A 26,377-nucleotide genomic window follows, 5' to 3' on the forward strand; every position below is an offset into this window, starting at 1 on the left:
ATAAATCTTTGGAAAATTCCTAGAGCGCTTGAAATTCCAAATGGCATTCTTTGGTATTGGAATAAACCAAATGGCGTATTTATAACCATAATTTTTTTTGATGACTCAGACAAAACAATTTGAAGATAGGCATCACTTAAGTCAACTTTACTAAACAATTTACCACCTTGTAGTTTATGGAACAATTCTTCGATTCTTGGAATTGGATATCTATCTACCTCAATTTGTGAATTTAATGTTACCTTAAAATCTGCGCAAATTCTCGGTCGACCATCAGGTTTCTTTATTACGACTATTGGTGAAGCCCATTCACTAGATTCAATAGGTTTTATAACATTTAAGGATACTAAGCGATCCAATTCAGCTTTAACAGCTTCATGTTGGCCAAAGGGAATGTTATAAGGCTTGCAAAATTTTGGCTTAGCATCTGATTTCAATTTTATTTCGGCTTTAAACGTGGTACATTGACCAAGAGATGGTGAGAAAAGAGTACTATGGATACCAATTATATGATTTATGGCCTCTGACAAATGTTTTTGAGAGGACTTTGGAGTAGCGATATTACATAAATTTATATCGTTACCAGGAGAAATTTTAATTTCAAAGTTTAACTTACGAAACCAATCTAATCCAAGAATATTAGTGGCTTTGTCATTGTTAACTACATTAAGAGGTAAATCTTGAGAACAATTATTCCAAACAACATTGACCGTTATATACCCTTTCAAAGGAAGGAAACTACCACCATAAGTTCTTAACATTTTGTTTGTTGGTATGCACTTTGGTTGTCCTAAGTTGTCGTAAGTTGTCAAACCAATTAATGAACAAGTAGCACCTGTGTCAACTTGGAAAGAACAATTTGATTTGTTGACGCTAATAACCACAAATATTTTATCTTCTTTTGACAAATTGCTATTATAAATTTCTAGTTGCGATGGCTCAAAAATTTCAGTAAAATCAATGGATTCGAAAGAATCGTCAACAGAAGACACCGAATTTACCTGATCGTTGCGCTTATTACGGCCTGTTTTAGTTGAGTTTGATGTAACAGTGGAATTTTACTTAGTTTGACAAACACTGGAGATGTGACCTTGTTTTGAACAAATGTTACAAACTGTTTTGTTTTTGTAATGAAAACAAACTACATAAAGAGGTAAATCTTGAGAACAATTATTCCAAACAACATTGACCGTTATATACCCTTTCAAAGGAAGGAAACTACCACCATAAGTTCTTAACATTTTGTTTGTTGGTATGCACTTTGGTTGTCCTAAGTTGTCGTAAGTTGTCAAACCAATTAATGAACAAGTAGCACCTGTGTCAACTTGGAAAGAACAATTTGATTTGTTGACGCTAATAACCACAAATATTTTATCTTCTTTTGACAAATTGCTATTATAAATTTCTAGTTGCGATGGCTCAAAAATTTCAGTAAAATCAATGGATTCGAAAGAATCGTCAACAGAAGACACCGAATTTACCTGATCGTTGCGCTTATTACGGCCTGTTTTAGTTGAGTTTGATGTAACAGTGGAATTTTACTTAGTTTGACAAACACTGGAGATGTGACCTTGTTTTGAACAAATGTTACAAACTGTTTTGTTTTTGTAATGAAAACAGTATTTTCTTTGATGGGAAGTGCCACAGGCTGGACACGATTTGAAACTATTATCATTAAGTGTTTTGAAAGGTACCTTTTTTTTAAATGTTGGACGGCATAGACCTCGGATTTTTCCTCCCCTTTGATTTCCAAACATGTGTTGATGGTTGATTCATATATGTTGGCTATTTGACTAACTTCTTCCAAAGTCGGATTTGTTTTTTGAAGTACTGCAGAACGAACTTTATCGTGTGGAGTATGTATGACTAACATGTCGCGAATTTCATTATCCACATACGAGTGAGAACAGCCTTCTTTTTCGCAGTAAAATTGACATTCTTTTGACGCACCTCTAAGATCTGCAATCCAATCTGCATACGTTTGATTTGGTTTCATTGTTGTTTTATAAAATTGAACTCTAGCAGCAAGGACGTGCTGTTTTTTGATAAAATGTTCATTTAACTTTGAAATTATATTCTTATAGCATTGCTCTTGTACTTTCCCGTCAAATAATTTCTGTAGCAGCTCGAGCGATTCGCTACCCACCCAACTGAGAACACATGCACGTTTTATTTCCTCATTTTGAACACCATTTGCCACAAAATGTTGCTCTAATTGAAGAACATATATGGACCAGTTATCCGTGGCTTTTGAAAAATTACGAAAAATTGGCACAGACGATTGAGATTTTTCTGCTACAAGCAGTCTTGATATTCTGTGCTGATTTTCGTCCATCAGTTGATTCAAAAATTGTTGATTTGTATGTTGAAGATGTTGAAGTAATTGTGATATTGCTTGAGCATCCATTGTACGTGGTTTCTTTAAAATACTCGTCGCCAAATGAAATGATTATTTCCTTGATATTCCAATAAGATTAAATACGAATTTTTATAAAAAACATGTAACTATTTATTTCAACAATTTGACAAAGAATGAATTAAAATATGAAAAAATTATTAACGAATTTGGAAATATAAAAACAGGTAACTTGATTATAAAAATGAATTACAACAATAATGGAAAATAATTTCAATGAAGTAAAATTTATAATATAATTTTATAAACAAGTAAAACTGTTTCAAGTGTTTTCTACAATATCTCCATTTCTTTAAGATGAAATATAATCTTTTAGCCATACTGGAGGTTGACAATTCCTTTTTGTCCTAGATGATTCCGTATTAACTGGTGAAGGTGATATAGTTTCATTTTCTATTGACTCAGATGTTGAATGAAATGAAGAATCAGGTTCATTTTGAATAATTTCAGCATCAGTGTCTGTTCCAAAAGCACCATCTTGTTCTGTGGAAACCGATTGATCATGTTCTATCACTCTTGATTCTTGTACAGTTGGATGTATATTTTCTTGTGGCTTGTACAAATCAAACATGTCGAATAATAAGTATGCCGAATTTATTGGTTCCTTATCAGATTCAAATCTTTTCTTTAGTTGATTTGCATGCGAACGAATGAGCTTTTGTTTATTTTTATCAACCACTAGGACATTGTAATTAACGGTTCCAACACGTTCCACTATTGAACCAGGTACCCAAATAAAGTTGTTTCTGAAAATTTGTGCAAATACCTCTTCATTAGTATTGAAACTTTTAGATTTAGCACCATGTTTCTTGTTGAAAATCATTTCTTGTTGAACATTACGTTTAATGGGTGATACTTCTTGTTGTGGTTTAAGTAAGTCCAAAGTAGTTTTAATTTTGCGATTCAGAAACAATTCTGCTGGTGATTTTGAATCAGTTTTAGGTGTTGAACGGTAGGTTTGAAGAAATGTTTCCAAATTCTCCTTATTTGTCCCCTCTTGTTTGAGTTTTTCCGTTAGATTGTGGATGATACGGTGCTGTTTTTAGATGTGTGATACCTCGATCTGCTACAAATTTGTTGAACTGAGCACTCACAAATTGAGTACCGTTATCTGAAACAATGGTATCTGGATCCCCATATCTAACGAACATTTCAGTTAATTTTGAAATTATGATGTAATATTGGTAATTTCGAAAATTTCTGGCCATTTTGAATATGCATCAATAACAACAAAGTAGTATAAACCATTGCAAGGACCGGCAATGTCTATGTGGATGCGTTCCATAGGTTTATTTGTTATAGGCCATGCTTTACTGGGGCGGAGCATGTAATTGCACACTGGTGGCAATTACGTACGTAAGTAATGATATCCTCATCGATACCAGGCCAGTAGACATGGCTTCTTGCTAAAGACTTCATTCTTTCTTTACCTGGATGGCCACGATGAAGTTGTTTTAAGATACAAAATCTTAATTTTGATGGTATTACAATTCTGTCTTTAAACATAAGACGTCCTTGAACCACACTGAGCTGATCTCTTCTAGCATGAAATGGATTGAGTTCTGGTGATATGTTGTTTTTCCAACCATTGTTTAGTGCTGATATGACTGATTGTAGTGTTTTACACTTGCTTGTTGCACTTAAAACCATGTTAAATGTAATTGGAAGTGAGTTAAAGTGATCATTAAGAGTTGCAGAACAATCTTCTTCTAACATAGCGCAAGCAATTACTATGTCTTCATCAGGTTTTATGTTGGTGTCAATATGCCTTAATAAGACATCAACACATCCAAATTCTTTGGTATTAATGTATTCGATCTTGAAATCATACATCATAAGGATTAACGCCCAGCGTTGAAGCCTATTTGCTGCGTAAGCTGGAACACCAGATTTCTTTCCAAAGATTGTTAAAAGGGGTTTGTGATCAGTGCACAAAATGAATTGTCTTCCATAAATATAGCGATGGAACTTCTTTACAGCATTAATCAGTGCAAGGCCCTCTTTCTCCACTTGAGAATAGTTTTTCTCTGCTGGAGTAAGTGTACGTGAAGCATGTGCAATGACCTTTTCTGATTTATCAGGAAAGACGTGACATATAAATGCACCAATACCTTTACCTGATGCATCTGCTGCAACCTTGATAGGTAATTCTGGGTTGTAGTGTGTTAACAGCAAATCTGAGTTCAAAAGATCTTTGAACTTTTGAAACGATTTTTGACATGCAGCTGTCCACTCAAATTTGACATTGTCTTTCAATAAGTTATCAAGTGGTGCTCTCAGATTGCTCATTTGATGAATATATTTACCATAATAGTTTATTGATCCAAGGAATGATCTCAATTCTGATGTATCTTTTGGTGGTGGTAAATCTATGATGGTTTTGATTTTATCAGGATCTGGACGTAAACCATCTTGTGACATTATGTTGCCAAGATATTTGACTTCTTTGGAAAAAAATTTGCATTTTTCACACTTGATGTGAAAATTGAATTCACGTAGCTTTTCAAGAACTTTGTTTACATTTTCCAAATGTTTTTGAACTGTAGATCCCCCAATTATGATGTCGTCTATATACGCTGCAGCGTCGTCTATACCCATAAGCATTGTATCCATGATTTGTTGGAATGCGCCAGGAGCACTTTTAACGCCAGGTGCTAAACTATTAAACGTATAAAGACCTTTGTGTGTGTTTATAGTAAGAAGTTTTGCTGACTCTGGTGTAACTTCTGTTTGAAGGTAAGCATCCGAAAGATCAATGTGAGTAAATAAACAACTATTTGCCATTTTTGCATACAGATCTTCGGGGCGGTAAAGAGGGTAGTTATGAGGTTCTAAGCTATCATTCAATCCAGTTGAATAATCCCCACATATACGAATTTTTCCATTTGGCTTCTTTACGGCAAGTATGGGTGCTGCCCAATCAGAGTTACTGACAGGTGAAATTATTTCTAGTGATTGTAGACGGTTAATTTCATCTTCTATTAGTGGAAGCTTAGCGTATGCCACTGGCCGTTTTGCTCGAAAAATTGGTTTGGCATCTTTCTTAAGGTGTAGCTGAACTTTTAATTTAGAGCATTTTGCTGGAGTATTTTGAAATATATCAGCAAAATCTTGTCTAATTTTAATTAGGACATCAGGGCCAACTTGCGTCTGATTGATTTGACAACAAATTGTATTCAGCGGTTGTTCCCATATGCGAAAAACATCACACAGATCTGTACCAAATATTAAAAGCGTATCAATTTCTACAACGCAAAAACTACATAATTGTATTTCACCTTTTAGCCTGACTTGACAATCAAACTCGGCTAAAAGTTTGATTTTGTTGTTGGATGCACTGGTTACATATCGATTATTAAATTTTTTTCCTGGTTTACCCATTTTTATCCAAAGTGATTTACCAATCATTGAAATATCTGATGCGTTGTCAACTTGCAGTTTGACATCGAAACCTGAATTGTTTTGACTCAAGGGCAAAGCTTTGATATTGACATTGACATATTTGCGCCTTGATGCATGCGAAATTTTGTTGATTTGAACAACATTTGATTTGGGAGAGCCTGATTTGCTCTTGTGATTCTTATTCTTCTTTTTATATGTGAATTTAGTTTGAGATGAACTATTTTTACCTGAGGCTTTACAGTATCCTTCTTTATGACCAACAATATTACATTGACTGCACTTGTGATTAATGAAATTGCAATACTTGGAGTAATGCATTGAACCACAATTCCAACATGGAGTTTTTGGAATATTCTTATCATCTTGTTTGGATTTTTGAAAATTTGATTTAGATTTTATTGTTTTAACAGATGTTGTATTATCCTCAACCATAGCAGCATCATGTTTAAGATTCATCATTCTTTGAGCTGTTGTCACTAATTTGTTGACTGTCTGATCTGAATCATCTTCAAGAATTGACAAAGACTTCATTCGAACTTCCAAATCTGAATGAGATTGAAGTCCACACACAAAAACTAAACATTTAAATTGATCAGCATTCATTTGTGATAATTTAAATTGTTCACATGATTCATTTATACGAGCTGCGTAAGATACTAAATCTTCTTGAGGGTTTTTAACCATTTGAAGGCACTTATATCGCAAACTGAACAAAGATTCTTGTATACCATACATGCTTTTTAGGATCTGCACTGTTTCAGCAAACGAAATGTCCCTTACATTTCTGGGAAGAATGTAGGCAGCATATTTTCCATAAGCGATAGTGTTCAATTTTCTCATTAAAAGTCTTACTTTGGCTGCGTCATCCAAATCCTTACCATCCACCAAAAATATGTCTTCATGGCGGCTGTACCAAACATTGAACGTATTTGTTGCATCATAAACGAATTCGGAAATTGAATTTGCAATTTTATCCATTAATTGTTATTGAGTAATTGAAACTCCTGCTGATAATCTTGCTAGGATTTCTCCTTGCTTCTGTAGTAATTCCAAAATCTTAGGATCTGTTGCCATTATCCTCGTCGCCACAAAATTTGTTATGGTTTGAATAACAAATATAACAATTTATAAAAAGAAATAAGTTTATTTAAATTCAAAAAGTTAAACAAGAATGAAAAATATTTTCATACAAATTGAAAATAATGGAAAATAATTTCAATGAAGTAAAATTTATAATATAATTTTATAAACAAGTAAAACTGTTTCAAGTGTTTTCTACAATATAAGCAAAATCATATACGTTAGAAACTACATAATTGATATAGTTATACTACATTTTCTCGGGGGAGTTTTCCCGTTTTTCCTACCGATCGCGTTCCCGGGTGGCGGATAGGGGGTGGACCATCTGTCCTCCCCCAGTTTTAGTTTGACTCAAGCTGAGGGAGGGCAATTGTCCACCACCTGGGAATATTATATTCCCCGCGCACCAAAAAACTGGAAAATAAAAATATGAAAGTTACGGTGCAGGGCCTAAATAACCCAGTACCGGCGGCAAGTGTTGATCCACTTGCGAGTCACGTGTCGTCGTCATCCTGCAATCGTGAGCAAAATACTAGTACGGAGGTATGTACCTTGGCCTCCGTGGCGGACAAATGTCAAGTGTAGTTATACCAAATCCCAAAAAGGATAAAGTAGAGCAAATGGTGAAACAGGTGAGTGATAGCATAACTAAACTACCTATTACTAAGAAAAGACTATCTGGAGCACAGAGGAGGAAGTTGAAAAAAGATGCTTCAGGAAATCATAGTCAATCCAACGACACTCCAAAGGAAAAATCGGACTCTCACAAGATCTGAGGCAAAGAGGATCAGGTCTCCCGAAGAGTTGACAACTGAGAATTAACCTAAGAAGAAAAAGAGCTCCCCGATGTCGGTAATCCGACAGGCAAAATTCCAATAGACCAACAGAGTAAGGTAGAAGATCTGGTGAACAATAAGATAGTGGACCATGCAATCGCTTCAAAGGGCAAACAACCAATAGAGAGCGTGAGCTGCGAGTTCAGCATGGGCGTGATGTTGATGAGGTTGGCATCTCACCAATGTGTTAGCACCCTAAAGAACTTGGTCCTCCCTGGGACGGCGCTAAGCTGGGACTGACAGAGAAGAGGATGGGGCAGTAAACTGGCTAATGAACGTATACTGGAAATTCTTGGTGGTCAAAATGCTGATCTGGCCGTGGAAAAATGGGATGTCTTTTACAGGAAAGAAGAACCTGAGGGAACTTTATTTGTAATAGGTATCGACCAGTGGTAATTTTGAGGAGTCAAATCCTAAAAGCGAGGAGGAACTCACTCACTCGCCAGAAGACAGAAAGCAGTGCAAAATTGGGAAAGTGTCGTTTAAAAAGACTGCTCTTGATATGCCTGATAAGGACACCGCAGTGCCATCAATGGTACCCACTGCATCAATAGCCACTTCAGGTTACCCGGAGAAGTCAAATGCAATGAGCGGGGAGGTGATCACTAACTCGCTGGAAGACAGTTTAAATGAATGACAATGATTGAGGTTATCCAAATAAACCTCCATCGGAGCGAGACGGCTACCAACGCTTTGATGGCTAAAATTAACACAGGTATGATACATATAGCTTTAATACAGGATCCTTGGACGATTCGCAACAAGGTTTCTGGATTAAATCACGTAAATTTCCAAATTTTCTACGCTACAGGGTCTCGACAAGAACTTATGTTTTCTCCTCTCAACAGGATTATCCACATCGGATGCAACGGTGCTGAAGCAAGGTCGTGGCAACATATGCCTTGCATCTGTTTACTTGCCTTTCGATTCTCCGACACTACCATCAACGTCGGAGCTGATGAAACTGGTCGAAAAGGCTCAAAGGAAAAATAAGAAAAGTGTAATAGGTTGTGATGCCAACTCCTGCTACCTATTGGATTTCCTTAATACTAAAGACTTGATCACATCGAACTTAGGTAATAAAGCTACCTTCGTCAATAGAATCAGAGAAGAAGTATTAGATATAACTATGTGTTCAGAAGAGCTTATAAACGAAATTCAGGATTGGAAAGTTTCGGACGAGCACTCCTTTTCTGACCATCGGTACATAAGATTCAAAATACTACGGCCGCCACCAAAGCCGATAAAGTTTCGGAATAAGTCTAAAACTAATTGGACAATGTTCGGTTCCTTACTAAAGAACCGTTTATGTCAGGACACTTTTCAATTTCGAAAAGAAAAAAGAGACCGCAGTATACTGGGATGAGTATCGTAGTAAACTTGGTGAATATAAGAAAATTTTTCGTAAAGCCAAACGAGATTCTTGGAAACTTTTCTGTGAATAGGGAGACAGCGTAAATGACGTATCGAAGATAAAAAATTCCTATTCAGAACTCATGTCCAACCGGTATCTATGGTCGATGACACGGACAGGAGGCTGCAGGATATGGAGGACACAATGAAACTCCTAATGGAATGGCTAACACGGAAATTGTAATTACATCTGATATGGTTAAAGGGGCAATCAAGAGCTTGGCTCCCTATAAAGCAGGGCCGGATGGCATTTTACTGCACTCTTACAGATGTAGGCGGGACTGGTTTCCGTATATCTGTCTCAGATATTCACTACATGCTTGAAATTCACATATACCCCTATTAAATGGCAGGATGCAAGGGTAATATTTATACCTAAACAAGGGAAACCTAGCTATGCGACACCTAAATCTTATCGACCGATAAGTCTTACGTCCTTCCTACTTAATACCTTGGAGCGGATAGTCGATAGTATGGTTAAAAGCAGTTTACTCGACAAAGACCTAAAATTTAAGCAGCCTAGTAAACTATATACACTGGCGGTATGCATTGACATCGAAGGCGCCTTAAATAACGTACACACTGATACTCTTATCCAATCCCTAGATCACCTTTACTCTGGGTTACCACGATTAATAGCCTCCTAAGGACCATAACCGAGAAAGGACTTAGACCTGTCTGCTATGCAGACGATGTCGTAATACTTTTAAAGGGAAAGGATCCAAATTACTTATGTAGAAGACCTGAGGAGGCTCTAAATGTTAACCCGCAAAAACGGAAATCTGTCTTTTCACAAGAAAGACAAAAATTTCTACGTATACTGAACCTTGCTTCCTGGGCAAGAAGATACCAGTGACAGACAAAATTAAGTACTTAGGTGTAATCCTCGACCGAAAATTTAAATGGAGACACCACATAGAGGATAGGATCAACAAGGTCAACATCGGTACTGGGCATGGAGAACTATAGGCATGAAATGGGGTCTTAGTACTACTATGACAAATTGGCTTTATAAAAGTGCAGTTAGACCAATTCTAGCTTATGCTTCAATAATCTGGTGGACTGCTTTAGACAAAAATTGCAATATCAAACTACTACAGGGAGTTCAACGTACATGCTGCTTGGGTATACGTGGTGCCATGTGTACTACTTCAACCAAGGCTCTGAAAACGTTGCTAGATATTCCACCCATTGAAACATATTTAAGATATGAGGCGGCGCTTACAGCCGAACGCCTCTTTACTTTAGGAGAACTGGCCAAAAGCGGTTATAGGACACGTCATCAATGTATACTGGACATATTGGAAGATTATACACAATCATCGAACGTGCCTGATCGTATACCAGACACAGAATATGTCGGAAACTTTGAAACGCTAATCCCAGATAGAATGTATTGGTCAAGTGGAACATTAGAGCAAATACCAGTAGGAATTCGTTGTTACACGGATGGCTCTAAATTAGGGGACAAAGTGGGGCTGGTGTTCTATATTAAAGACCCGGAAATAGAAATATATCACCGTTAACCAAATCATAACACAAGCTTCCAGGCAGAAGTACGAGCAATAACGGAATGCGTAAATTGGATTGGAATAAATATGGCGCCCATAGCGCTTAATATATTTACCGACAGCCAGAAGGCAATTAGGGCGATATCAAGTGACAGAACTAAATCTAAGACCATATTGGATTGTAAGAAAGCTTTAACTGAATGCTCTTTAACTGGGTACCAGCCCACTCGGGAGTAGTCGGTAACGAAAGGGCGAATGTAATTGCTTTAAAGGGAAGGGAGCTCGAGGCAGTTAACCTGACAAACGCAAAACCTTTCGCCGCAACAAAAGCTGAACTAAAAATATGGGTGAGAGAATCCCATAAGGCCTCTTGGAATAATGAAACAGTGGGTAGAACCACGAAGATCCTATGGGGTGACCCTGATGAGAGCAAGACGAAAAACCTCCTCTCCTCCTTTGTTTGTATGTATGTATGTTTGTTTGAAGTCTAAACTTCTAAGGAGATTTTCACAGTGTGTTCCTGTATGCCTGAAAGGAAAAATAGGCTGCCTTTTATTTTGAAATTCAAAGTGGGCGAGGTGCCATGCCCACTTACTAAATTACTAAAGTAGTATATCTCGAAAACTGGTACGACTAGAGACATCACACACATGCACATTTTTTGCATAAAGTTTTTGTTTTTTACACCGCCGTAAAACCGGTTTCGCCGCACACATTTTTTATATGTGAGTTTTACTCAAATTCTATTCATTTTGATATCTCTCGTGAGATGAATTAAAAAATCAAAATACATAGATATCGCTCATGAAGTGAACATAAAAAATAAGAGTTGAAATAAAAATACTTCTCGCAGGTTTAAAAATAATTCTCGTAAAAATGAGCTGTATAACGAGAGAAATAAATAATATTCACGAGTACAAAAATTACTCTGTGGAAACCCCTTCAGACGGCAATTTGAATATTTTGGAAAATTAACCTAAATATTAGATTTGTTTGAATACATTTCTAGTAAAAGTAGTAAAACAAGAGAAAAACAAAAAATATTCTCAAAAATATAAAAAGTAAACGAACGAAATTCTAGTAAATTTTGTTTCATTGTCATTATATTAAAAAATTAAAACAAATTGTTTGAAATTTTTTCCAAACAAATCAATACAGAACAAATTTTGTTTTACTACTTTATACTCGATAAAAATATTTGGTATCTCTTTTGTTAAGCGTTCGTATTTTTGGCAGTTGCTTTATTTTTATTCTGCACTCAAAGATGCATGAATGCATGAACCAGTGTTGCCACTTGCAATATTTTGAGTTTTATTTACATTACATTTAATCCAAAAATAATAAATATTTTATATATTTGTTAAATTTTAGTTATTTTTATGCCTGTATGCCTGAAAGGAAAAATAGGCTGCCTTTTATTTTGAAATTCAAAGTGGGCGAGGTGCCATGCCCACTTACTAAATTACTAAAGTAGTATATCTCGAAAACTGGTACGACTAGAGACATCAAATTTTGCATTAAACAGCATAGTGAACGTAGCTTAAATGGAAAACCAGAGTAAGGAGAGCGTTCAAATTGATTTCTCTCTAGAGAGATATTAATTCGAGCGAAGTAAATTATTTACTTTATTGTGATTATATCTTTTTTCTCCAGAGTTTAAATATAAATCTCATGAGGAATATTTAAATTTATAGAGCGGAAAATACATTTCTCTTATGAAACGAGAACAAATGAATTTATCGGGAGTTTTATAATATTGTATATAAAGTCAAAAACATATTTCTTCGCACAAGCATACACACGCTCTTCTTTTTTCGTTTTTTACGACCTCACACACATGCACATTTTTTTCATAAAGTTTTTGTTTTTTACACCGCCGTAAAACCGGTTTCACCCGTCACACATTTCCGTAGTTTCACTTAGGAGGTTTACAAGTGCCTCATTTTCAAAGGCATTTTGGATTTTGATTATATTATCCGTATTATAATTAAGGCACTTGTAAATCCTCTTTAATTTGCTAACCATATTTGCAAAAACGTAAAAATCATTATTGCATAATATGTCATGCACAATAAACCGATGCAAGGAATGTATTGAACACGGCAACCGGTTCATTTTTGCTAGTTTTAAGGCCGCCACTATGTTGCTTCCTCCATCGCTCACAACTACAATCTCTTTTTTTTCTAGTTCAAAGTTCTTCAAAGTATCATATACATTTTGACAAATTGTTTGTTTATTATGAGGATGGGGAAAAATTTCAGTTTTTAATGAAATACATTTTGTTTCGAAATTTTGGCAAAATAAAATTCGAATGTTTATAAAGCTTCGCCTCTTATAGGAGTCGGTCCACATGTCAAGGACTAGCGAAATGTTTACTGGACATTGATTATTTAAAAATTTGGATATAGTTGTTTTATATGTTCCATAAACATCCTCAAGAGCAGACCGACTTAATGTTGTAGAAGATGGCAATGTCATATTTGGTTTTATCGCCTTAATATAACCAATAAATCCTGGTTGTTCTACTATATTGAACGGCCTTAAGTCTCTGCAGCACATCTGTACAAGCAGACGTGCGTTAGCAAATTTTTCTGTATCAGATTTGTCCAACATTTTTGATTTTCCAGATAAAACGGATTTGGTTTTCGCGTTTGAAGTTTCCGTATTCTTTGATTTCACCTCAATACCGTGTGCACTTCTTAAATGATTGCATAGGTTTGTGGTAGAGGTGGAAACGCCGAATCTGAAATTATTTCGTCTTGATTTAGAAAAAAATCTCATTTGAAATGTAGAAAATCTAATTAAATTGGAAATTCTTTAATTCCAATGGTTCCCAGTCACTTTCAAATTTGTATTTTACTTCCTTCCTAGAAATAATACATTTACTCACCCCTTTAGTCGCATGGGAGTCTCATCAAAGCAAACTTTGCATAGTTGGAACTTTTTTAACATAGGCTTGTTCGCAATCACCAATTGACCAAAATAGTGCCAAACCACTGATCCTCCTGAGGATTTCTTTGTTAAAACTATTTTACTTTTTTCTTTTATTTGGTTTTTACTTGATAATATTTTTTCATATTCATTAATATCTTTATCTAATCCATTAAACACAGCCAAGTCGTCATCGGAATCTGATTCTGAATTGGATTCATTTAAAACATTATTATTTTGAAAAAAATTTGTAATTTTTTGGCTCGCCATTTTGGTTTGATTTCTTTTAGCTCATAAAAAAAATAACGTACAGTTAAAAGTGTTACCCCATTCGCCGAAAACAAAAAAGAGTTTTTAATGTTACCATATTGCAAAAATAAAAAAGTAAAGGTTTTAAGTCTACCCAAGTAAAAATATATAAATATTATATTTTTTAAATTTATTTTTAATAATTTTTAAGCAATATAAAAAAGTAATATTTTCATATTTTTAGTTTTTTATTATTATTACATACATAAAACGGCGGCTGCATTTAAGCCGACTGGAGCCGAAATTTTTTTCGGCGGCGGCGGCTTTTTAAATTTATCGGCGGCTCGGCTTAGCCGGCTGTCAGCCGATCGGCGCAGGTCTCTGTTTCACCGCACACATTTTTTATACGTGAGTTTTACTCAAATTCTATTCATTTTGATATCTCTCGTGAGATGAATTAAAAAATCAAAATACATAGATATCGCTCATGAAGTGAACATAAAAAATAAGAGTTGAAATAAAAATACTTCTCGCAGGTTTAAAAATAATTCTCGTAAAAATGAGCTGTATAACGAGAGAAATAAATAATATTCACGAGTACAAAAATTACTTACTCTGTGGAAAACCCTTCAGACGGCAATTTGAATATTTTGGAAAATTAACCTAAATATTAGATTTGTTTGAATACATTTCTAGTAATAGTAGTAAAACAAGAGAAAAACAAAAAATATTCTCAAAAATATAAAAAGTAAACGAACGAAATTCTAGTAAATTTTGTTTCATTGTCATTATATTAAAAAATTAAAACAAATTGTTTGAAATTTTTTCCAAACAAATCAATACAGAACAAATTTTGTTTTACTACTTTATACTCGATAAAAATATTTGGTATCTCTTTTGTTAAGCGTTCGTATTTTTGGCAGTTGCTTTATTTTTATTCTGCACTCAAAGATGCATGAATGCATGAACCAGTGTTGCCACTTGCAATATTTTGAGTTTTATTTACATTACATTTAATCCAAAAATAATAAATATTTTATATATTTGTTAAATTTTAGTTATTTTTATAAAGAATATAAATAGCAAAATAAATAACTATAAAAATAACAATATTTCTCAACTAAACTCATATTTTAATAATCAATTGGTCGTTATTTCACCAAATTTGTATAAATTATTAAAGTATATTTGTTAAACATATTTAACACAACATTTAATTAACAAATATTTAAAAAATAAACATCTATATGTATAAAAATGAATGTGTGTTTATTTGTTTGTGGGTTTGTTTGTGGATTTGTTTGTGGGTTTGTTTGTTTGTTTGAAGTCTATAGACGGCTAAACTGCTGGACCGATTTTCTTGAAATTTTCACAGTGCCTTCCTGTATGTCTGGAAGGAACTATAGGCTACTTTTTATTTAGAAATTTTAAGTGGGCGAGGTGCCACGCCTACATCCAAAATAATAATTAAAAGTTGCATATCTCAGAAACAGCTAGAGTCCTCAGATTTTGTATGGACAACTTTGACATCCATATGAACATATGTGGAAAAAATGGGCGGCCTATATATAGTGGGCGTGACACCTCCCATATAATAAAATTTTAAATTAGTATATCTGAGAAAATATAACAGTTAGAGTTCTCAAATTTTTCGGAGCTACTTTATTAACAACATGAATATTTAGGACAAAAAATAGGCGGACTAGCAATAGGCACCTCCCATATGAATTAAATAAAAAAATTAGTTTATCTGAGAAACAATTAGAGCTAGAATTTTCAAATTTTGCAGGAAGAACTTTAAAATCCATGTGAACATGTGGGGGAAAAACGGGCGGACATTCTTAAGGGGGGCTTGGTACCTCCCATATGAATTAAATGCAAAAATTTGTATATCTCAAAAACTATTAGAGCTGAAATACTCAAATTTTTCACGAATAACTTTTGCATAAATGTGAATATTTGGGTAATAAATTGGCGGACTAGCAATACAAACTATTAGACAGACCTGGGATAAGTGCATTAAATATGTTAATGCATTAACAATTTTTTCAACATTAAAAAAAATTTGCATTAACATTAAATATTTTTGAAGTTAATGCATTAATTTTACATTAACATTAAATAATAAGTAATAAAATTAATGCATTAATTTTCCTTCTTCTATATGTATAAAAATGAATGTGTGTTTATTTGTTTGTTTGAAGTCTATAGACGGCTAAACGGCTGGATCGATTTTCTTGAAATTTTTACAGTACCTTCCTGTATATCTGGAAGGAACCATAGGCTACTTTTTATTTTAAAATTTCAAGTAGGTGACGTGCCACGCCCACATACCTAATAAGTATTTAATGTCGCATATCTCATAAACTGCAACAGCTAGAGTCCTCAAATTTTGTATGGACGACTTTGACGTGTAGATGAACAAAATGGGATTGGCTATAGTGGACTTGTCACCTCCCATATAAAAATATTAAATTGTTATATCTAAGAATATATAACAGTTAGACTCCTAAAATTTTATCGAAGCCACTTTAGTATCAATATGAATATTTTAGACAAAAATGGACTGACTAGCGATAGGGGGCGTGACAACTCCCATATGAATATATGAATCTATATATTTAAAAATGGCCGGACGGATTTTCTTGAAATTTTTACAGTACTTTCCTATGTCTGGAAGGAACTATAGGCTACTTTTTATTTTAAAATTTCAAGTAGGCGAGTTGCCACGCCCACATACCCAATAAGTATTTAATGTCGCATATCTAATAAACTGCAACAGGTAGATTCCTCAAATTGTGTATGGAACACTTTGACATCTATATGAAAAAATGGGCAGACTTGCTGTAATGGGCGTGTCACCTTCCATAAAAATATTAAATAAATATGTCTAACAAAATATAAAAGTTAGAGTCCCAAAATTTTGTCGAATCCACTAAAGTGTCAATATGAATATTTTAGACAGAATGGGCTGGCTAAGAAAAAGGGGCGTGGTACTCCCTATATGAATTAAATTTAAAACTTCTATATCTGGGAAATCATCTATATATATAAAAATGAAAGTGTGTTTGTATGTATGTTTGTTTGTTTGTTTGTTTGTTTGTTTGTGCTTTATAGACTGCTAAAAGGCTGGACCGATTTTCCTGAAATTTTCACAGTTTCTTCCTGTATGTCTACAAGGAACTATAGGCTACTTTTTATGTTGAAATTTCATGTGGGCGACGTGCCACGCCCATATTAAGAAATTATTAAATTAGTATATCTGAGATAATATAATAGTTAGAGTCTTCAAATTTTGTCGGAGCAACTTTAGTATCAATATAATTATTTAAGACAAAAAGTGGGCGGATTAGCATTAGGGGGCGTGGCACCTCCCATATAAATTAAATACAAAAATTCGTTTATCTTGGAAACTATTATAGTTAGAATATTAAAAATTTGCACGAGTAACTTTAACATCCATGTAAACATTTTGGGAAATAAATTGGCGGACTACCCATAAGGGGAGCAGCACCTCCCATATTAATAAAATACAAAAATTGGTATATCTGGGAAACTAATAAAACTAAATTCTTCAAATTTTGCACTAAGAACTTAAATATTCATCTGAACATTTTGGAGAAAAAAGAGCGGACTTTCGTCATGGGGTGCTTGGAGCCCCCATATAAATTAAATAGGAAAATTATTATATCAGAGAAACTATTAGAGCTAGAATCTTCAAATTTTAATTGAAGAACTTTGACATTCATGTGAACATTCAGAGAAGAACGAGCGGACTTTCAATGGGGGGCTTGGCACCTCACATATGAAGTAAATACAAAATTTTGCTTATCTGGGAAACTAATAGAACAAGATTCTTCAAATATTGCAAGAAGAACTTTATTATACATATGAACATTTTGAAGAAAAAAAGGGCGGACTTTCATCTGGGGGCTGTGAGTTCCCATATGAATTAAATAGAATTCGTATATCTGAGAAACTATTAGAGCTAGAATCTAGAATTCTACATGAAGATCTTTGACATTAATGTGAACCTTTAGAGAATTACGGGCGGACTTTCAATGGGGTCTTGGCACCACCTATATGAATTAAATACAAAATTTCGTATATCTGGGAAAATATTAGATTTTTTTTAATTTGTCATCGATTACATTAAAATCTTAATTAACGTTCGGAAAAAATGTATCTCTGGAAGACATTACAGTTAGCATCTTCAAAATTATTAAGAAGATTTTTTATTTATATTGCTTTTAGGGTAGCAAAGCACACTGGGTATAGCTAGTATATGTATATTATTAAACAAAATAATAGAAACAACATTTAAGAATCATAAATATGGCAACACTAACAAAAAATGTCGCACGCCTTTTAAGTCTCCATCTAAACGTTCATTATTTTACGAAGGGCATTTAAAAAAGAATAGAGAAAAAACCCTGCGACATGACCCTTCAACTAAAAGTGCTCTTAAAATGTGAACATTTTGGTAATAAATTGGCGGACTAGCAAATCGGAACCTCCCATATTTTACATGAAAAACTTTGACATTCATGGGCGGACTTTCAATAGGACCTAGGCATCTCCCATATGAATTAAAAACAAAATTTCGCATACGTGGGAAACTAGTATATTATTCAAATTTTTCATAGGTTACATTAAAATCTAAATTAAAATAATTTGCGTGGCATCCCCAATAAGTAACAAGTGAGAGTGTTATATTCGGCTGTGCCGAATATCATATACCCACCATCAAACTGTATGCCTTAAAAGGAATGCTCCCCTATAAACATCAGGGTGATATTACTCACCAACTAAAGAGATAGGGTTAATAATTGACCGTTTTTCCAAAAAAAAATTTTAGACCAATTTTGGTTCATACAAAATATTTTTACATCGAATATCACTTCCCGACACTTTCCGCATGAAATTCGGTAGGAAGATTTAAACAAAATTCAAGCGTTTTTGGAAACTGTCCAAAATCACAGGAATTTTCAAAAAAATTGGGCAATTGCATAAGAAAACAGTTTGAATATTAAGGGCCAATCTTTAGGTGAAAGATTAGCGATTAAATTAAAATTAATCCTCGAAAGATGTTTTTGAGTACTCAATTAGTTAATTTTGTTTGCAAGTTTAAGCGCCCAATGGGGGTGCTTTAATCTTAAGCACGAAATGCAAAAGTGTAAACAGCTGATGCAAAAAAATTAATAAAATTTTTATATATATAAACATTAAAATGTTCTATTTATTGATTAGTATAAATTATGGACACTTAGTTAGTTAGTTAGTTAGTTAGTTAGTTAGTTAGTTAGTTAGTTAGTTAGTTAGTTAGTTAGTTAGTTAGTTAGTTAGTTAGTTAGTTAGTTATTTAGTTAGTTTGAAAGGAGGATGTATATACATGAAATCCGAAGAAATACACCTAGGCCTCTATCGGGCCTGTTGTGCGCTCCTTAACCAGTGCCTCAGGTGGGAATCGAACCTACCACCTCCGGTCTACCAGACTAGAACACTAACCACTAACCTACCGGAGGCCACAATTATGGACACTTCAAAATACATTTTTTTGTTTTTAATTTCAGTTTTCATTAATTTTCATATTAAATTTACAATTGTCTTCTTCTTTTTTATAAAATATGCATTGTTTTGATAACAAACAGTGACATTTTCTGTTGTTTTGTATGGCAACACTGCGAAGTTTAATCTTGTACTCAAAAACATCAAAGGGGATTAACATAAGATTAAATTTATTTTTAGATTAACTAATCTGATTATTAATTGGCATTTGATTACCATCTCAAAAACCCGCTCTAAGAAAGCATAAATGGAACTACATAAAGAGTCAAAACAAAAGCGGACAGAAGAGATTTCATAAAATTTGCCCCAAGTCAAGTGATTCTGTAGCAAAAATTAAAGAAAAAGTGGATGTTACAGCAAGCCTAGCTACAGTAAAATGAATTGTAAGAAGGGCAAGGCTTTAGAAATATTAAAAAATTAATAAAAGCCACTCCAATTAGCACTCCTAAAGAGAAATCCTCTTCAGTTTGCACGTGAACACATGGTTATAAAAAGCTATATCAACATCTTGTTTTTTCGGATGAAAAAATGTTTAATTAAGAAGGTCCATTTGGGTATAACCATTATTTTTATGATTTAGGAAGAGCCCTACCTGAGTCGTTTGCATAGCTGTTGAGGATATTTTCACCTATATATTATTGAAAAGGTTTCGGATATTCTTACTCGTAATGTGTATAGGTCGGGCAGACAGTATGACATAAAAGAAGCCTAAATTGAAAGAACTAAAAAGGCGTGGATCGAAATTTCCTTGCCATTACTTAAGAATATTTATAACTCTTTATCATCTCGAATTTTCGGAGTTATATCAAATAACGGCGGATATGTTCCTTAGTAAATCTTTTCTAAAACCTTGTAAAAATGTTTATAAAATAAAAAAGTTTCATGAAAAATGCAATTTGTTGTTGTTTTAGTTAATTAAAGATGACGAACCTATTCAAATGGCCAAAAAAATATTGTTCGAAAACGTAGTATTTTAGAAAAAAAAATTATTAAAAATCGGTTATTAAGTATTGCACTAATGTTTGTCTATCTAGTGATATATAAGACATCATGGTATTAATTAAAATTTTAATATAACGAATTAGTCCATTATTTTTGCAAAATATTAGTTTGAATGTAAACAAAACAGTGAACCTATTTAAGTGAGCGGGAGTGTATAAATATTGTACTTTTCAATCGAAACTTAAAAAATATATGTAATGAAGACCCTTTATGTAAACATATTTTAACCTTTAAACGTAAATATATTTTTACGATTACATAAAATGTCCGTAATATACGAACTAAATATTCAATGCCATTTTGCGAGTAAATTGTGGGTGATTGATTCGGTTTCAGCAGCTAAAAATACATTAAAATCAGTCGAATTGGTTTTAAAAGTTTTTACAAACCTTAATTTCGTGTGCCAATATAATTGTATTTTTTTTTATTTAAATTTCACAAGATTTGTCATTAATTAATTATTAAAGTGTGTTTTTTATCACTGTCATATAATGTAAAGCATAATATAATATTTATTAAAACTACTTTTGTATATATTTTAAATTTTTTATTATTTTTATTTTTTTTTCAGAATCGCATATATCAAAGTATTTTCTAATTTAAAATTTTGGGGAGAACCAATGTCTCCAATGCCAAGCAAAAGCTTTCAAGCCAGTAAAAACTCCAAGGATTTTTCCGCCGCAGTTCGAAGCACACCGTTATTTCAGACAACAAAACTAAAGAATTTTAATGAAGGATGTGAAAATTATTCAATTTAAAAATGTATTTCGATTTAAATATAAATTATAAAGTTTTTCAACTGTGCCCTAGAACTAGATAATACTATAAAAGTTTACACCATATAGTTATATAAAGGCTAAACTGAAGCGGTTGAGAGAATTAAAAACACTTGTGAGGACTTAACTCTCTTACAAAACTTGAAATTTTCTTCGCGAAAATTCGAGGATAAGCACTTTATAGTTTTACTTAATTCTTAACATTATATTTTATATTTTTATCGACACTTTTAGGAAATGAATTTAGTTTTTACAAGTAAAAAATATTTTTTTATTCGTTGATATTTCATTTTCATTAAAACTGAAAAAGGAAAAGTAATAAATTTTCGTGTTGTAAACGAAAAAAGTATTTCAAATATTTTTAATTGGTACAGATAAAAAAATAAAAAGACGTATTATAAGATAAAATATATTATTAAAAAAATTTTAAACTAATATTTTCATTCACTAGCAAATGAAATTCCATAAATTACACACAAAAAATAACGTACCAAAAATAACTTATTATTATATATTATTTAGTACTTTTTGAACCACTGTGTTAATTTTAATGCTTCTACTAATACATTCTTCTCAGTTTGGTCTTAGGTCATTGACAAGATCTATATGTTACTATATGGTTTACACATTTAAGTATGAAGTAAGTTGAGTAATAGCACCTAATAATAGCACATTAAAATTTTGGAATATACATATGGGTAATTTCGTGTCAAGTGACCCAACTTTAAAAATCGATGTCTTCTGATTTGGATTAAATTTTCACCAAGGTTACTACTATTGGATAGTAGACCAGCTTTCGTTAAAAAAAAATGGGGGTTTTTTGAAAAAAAATTTTTAAATAATTAAATTTTATTTTTTTAGATTTTAGGTAGGTAGATAGGTTGGTAGGTAGGTCGATAGGAGGATGTATACTACATCAAATCCGAAGAAATACACCTAGGCCACTGTCGGGCCTGTTGTGCGCTCCTTATCATGAAAAAAAACTGAAAGAATTATTTTTCAGTGTTCAGAAACTCAGTTTCCTGATTTTTAGATTTAAAAAAAATAAAAAAAACAAGTAAGAGTGTTATATTCGGATATGCCGAATCTTATATACCCACCATCAAACCTCGTTTGACTCGAATGAAACTTACTTATGTCGAATTTCATCTATATACTCGTATATTTAGGCCAGTTATAAGCGTTAAAGTAATTTTCTGAAGGGGACCATGTATAGGGGGGTAGGGTCAATTATGGGTCGATCCTCATAAAATTTGGTAGATAGAATTTGGTTCGTATTAAATTTATTTGTGTCGAATTTCATCGCTACACTCGTATTTTTAAACCATTAATGAGCGTTGCAGTCATTTTCTGAAGGGGACCTTATATGCGGGGTAGGGTCAATCATGGACCGATCCTCATAAAATTTTTTAGATAGATTTTAACTCGTATGAAACTTACTTATGTCGAATTTCATCTATATACTAGTATTTTTAAGCCAGTAATGAGCGTTAAAGTCATTTTCTGAAGGGGACCTTATATGGGGAGTAGGGTCAATTATGGACCGATCCTCATAAAATTTCGCATATTGATTTTGGATCATAAGAAACTTACTTATATCGAATTTCATCGCTATATTCGTATTTTTAAACATGTTATGGCTGTTAAAGCTGCTTTTCGAGGGGCAACTTGTATGGGGGCTATCCGAAAACGTGGACCGATATTGCCCATTTTCAATACCAAACAAACCTTACCTATAAGAAATATTTATGTGAAATTTCAACCCTCTAGCTCTTTCCATTCGGACTCTATCGTGCTTTCAACAGACAGACAGACGGACGGACGGACAGACATGGCTAGATCGTCTTAGAATTTAATGAGGACCCAGAATATATATACTTTTGTGGGTCTATGACCAATATTTCTATGTGTTACAAACGGAATGACAAAATCAATATACCCCCCATCTTTTTTGATGGTGGGTATAAAAAAAAAAAATTGGAAACATTGAAGAAATAGCTATCTGAACTCCTTTGGACAATTTTTGTTAGGAACAATAGTTGAAAAGTTACACGCATTGAATAAAATCCTGTATGACCAAAATGTCCAACTTTGACCGCCTCTAAGTCCGGTAGTTCTGGACCGATAGCGCTGAAAATTGTGTCTGGCCTACTATCCAATAGTACTAACATTGGTGCAAATTTCGTCAAAATCCATTTTTGAGTTGGGTCACTTGATATGAAATTGTATTTGTATTGATTGTATTTAATAATTGATTGTATTTACCAAAATAAAGTAAAGCAAAGTATAAAGCTGCAAATTTCATCGTACTGCATTTTTTGTTTTTATCTTTAAAACTATATTAAATTTTAAACATTCACAAAATACAATAAAATTGATTTTATTCTTACTTGATAGCATATTAATGTTTTCAAACTTTCTATCTAATTAAAAATCATAAAAGTAAAATTTGGGAAATTATCTTCGCTATTATTTATTTATTTATTTAAACTTATACCTAAGAATAAATTCTAAGTCTAAGAAATGTAGCATAGAGCGTTAAATATGATTTAAATACACAGAAAGAAATTCACATAAGATTTGAATTGGCAAAAACAAATGCAAATGTTGTTTCATGCGCATTTTATGAAATCAAAGATATTGTGCCTTTTAATTTATCTGTCTCATTATATGAACCGTAATTATACAAATGGGATTCAGATTAGTAATGTTGTTTCATGCGCATTTTATGAAATCAAAGATATTGTGCCTTTTAATTTATCTGTCTCATTATATGAACCGTAATTATACAAATGGGATTCAGATTAGTAGTGGGTTTCAGTAAAGCAATTCAGTAACTTTTTAACTACAAAATTTTGTCGTTAAATAGTATAAATTCGTAAGTTAACAATAATTGTCGTTATGTGGTATTCTGCATTTTATTTCACCGATTTTTTTCGTTAAACAAATTCATTAGTTAACGAAAAGTATCGGCAATGTAACGACAAATAAAAAGTTCACGTTAATAATTTTATATTTTAAAAATATTTCAATACAAAACTTTTGACATTCTCATATTTTTACGACATTTGTCGTTAAAATATTCTAAGTTCGTTAAAAAGTTACAGAATTGAAAATTCGTTAATGCAACCGATGTTTGTCGTTAGTTTACGATATCGATAGTTAAAATTAAAAAAATACAGAATTGCGGTACAGTAACTTTTAATAATTCGACAATCGTTAAAAATGTCGACAATATTTGATATTTGAATTGAATTCTTTATTGAGACTTTTTCTTTTTAACTGCATTCAAAAGGTAAATATTAATTATATAATAATTTACAGGTGTTTCTTAGAACTATATCCATGTTATTCTAGTACAAGGTATGTAATTGAATAAGCAAATTGGTAAAAATATAATTGACAATTATTTTAGAATTTATGTATGTATAGAGAGAATTTACAATGCTTGCTCGCGGCATTTAAATTAACAAACGGAGCCAAGTCTACAAACAAAAGAAATAACACTTGAAACAACATAACAAATTGAAATGTCAAAAATCCTTGGAATGACAACAATGAGTGAAAAACCGATAACATACACATTCGCATGTACATGTGGGCAATTCCATACGATTGTATGTGACGTTCGTATTCATTCAGAGTGGTATAGATTATGTAAATATATGAGTACTTGGAAAACAATTTTGTCATTCTGCTCCATTTAGAGAAATCATCCTATTCGGAACCTTGTTTTCCAAAATATGGCGTGACAAAAATAGGAAAATCGGCGAATTCTGTAGGTGTATATTTTTTGTTTTAATTTCTTACATTATGGGACATAGTTTTCATTCGTAATGCATAATTTTTAAATAAAAAATGAATATAGTTTTTTAATGAACATTTTTGAATATCGTACGTGACACATCGTATATGAAAGTTTTTTCCCCAGATTTTTTTTAGGTTATAAAATATTTATTTTGGAAATATATGCATACGCACACTTCAAAAATAAAAAGGACTAGCAGTCGGACATGGCCGAGTGATGTTTCTAAAAATAGAGCCACCTGTTTCAAAGTTTCTTTTGACTTAAAATCTCTCCAATGAAGAATTGAGTTGGAAAAACTAACGGAAATTTTGTATTGATCTGTTATGAATATAATACCATTATTTATACAATAGTTTACGCGTCGATATTCGTGATTTAAATGTAATTTTAAATTTTGCTTTATAAAAAGGTGTGTCATGAAATAGAGCCAGTTTGCAAAAATATCTAACTTTAACAATTTGTAAACGATTTTCAAATTAAATTCGATCCAAATAGTAAGTTTAAGGCTTTTTATATAATCTTATTCAAAAAACATTAATTTTGAGTAAAAAAAGAGGCAGAAGCAAACAGAAGCAGACGACGCCGCAAAATGATAGAAATATGCCATGTTCAAGGCAAGAACATGACAAATTGCTGAAATAATTCTTTGGTCCAAGAAAATGGTATAAAATGTAGTAATACATAAGTTAGAACCAGAAAATATTGAGGAGAAATATATATTTTTGAAGCGAGAAATATGGAGTACTGTAAAAAAATTGCGCTTTTGAGGACACAATAGTGGAAATCTCCTTAAAATGTGCTATTTCTTTTTTTCAAATTCGGCCCCTTTAGGAAATAAACGGGAAAAACTGTATTTTGGTACTTTTTTGCACCCCATGTATCTTTTTAACCAGAGAACATTCAAAAAATATTTTTTACTCCTTCATTACTTGACGAAAAAATAAAAACATGAATTTAGTACTTTTTGGATATTCGGACGTTTAAGGGGTGAAAATTGTACCTATTTTTTTTTTGGTTTATTATTGTTTTTGGTTTATTAACTCATTCATATGAATACATAATAACGGGCTCCCAATACGATGTTGCAACTTTTTGGAATAGAATTTTTATTTCGTTAATGGGGAGGAAAAAAGTAACAAAAGGGTAAAAACGGGAAATTTGATTTTATTCAAACACAATGATGCAATTTATATAAAATTTTTAGATTTAGAAACACTAAATATGCTAATGGGGTACCAAGTGATATTTTTTGGTACTTTGTCATTCTCCAACTGGTACTTTTTGAGTTTTCTATGATACTGAAATCGAAACGTGAAATTAATAATAAAGGGACTTTTTGGTAGGTACTTTTTTGAGTTTTCTTTAAAATTAAACCTAGAAACACG

The 26,377-nt window shown here is 32.7% G+C and overlaps 1 protein-coding gene across 4 annotated transcripts in view; it reads left to right on the forward strand.

The window, feature by feature from the left end:
• Positions 1-21,985, forward strand: part of LOC119601614 (protein trapped in endoderm-1) — a 294,851-nt gene extending 272,866 nt beyond the window's left edge. For 2 of the 4 annotated variants that reach the window (XM_037952649.1, XM_037952647.1), the window contains one exon: positions 20,980-21,211. In XM_037952649.1, the coding sequence (XP_037808577.1) occupies positions 20,980-21,166 (187 nt within the window). In that variant the 3' untranslated portion in view covers positions 21,167-21,211. Of the gene's footprint in view, positions 1-20,979 lie in introns of all 4 variants that reach the window. The other 2 variants (XM_037952650.1, XM_037952646.1) reach the window with 2 other exon arrangements.
• The last annotated feature ends 4,392 nt before the right edge of the window (positions 21,986-26,377 follow it).

Source organism: Lucilia sericata, unplaced genomic scaffold, assembly GCF_015586225.1.
Source record: "Lucilia sericata isolate MDLA Ls3-8-SP2 unplaced genomic scaffold, ASM1558622v1 Contig000178F_arrow, whole genome shotgun sequence".
In the NCBI taxonomy this organism is placed as follows: Eukaryota; Metazoa; Arthropoda; class Insecta; order Diptera; family Calliphoridae; genus Lucilia; species Lucilia sericata.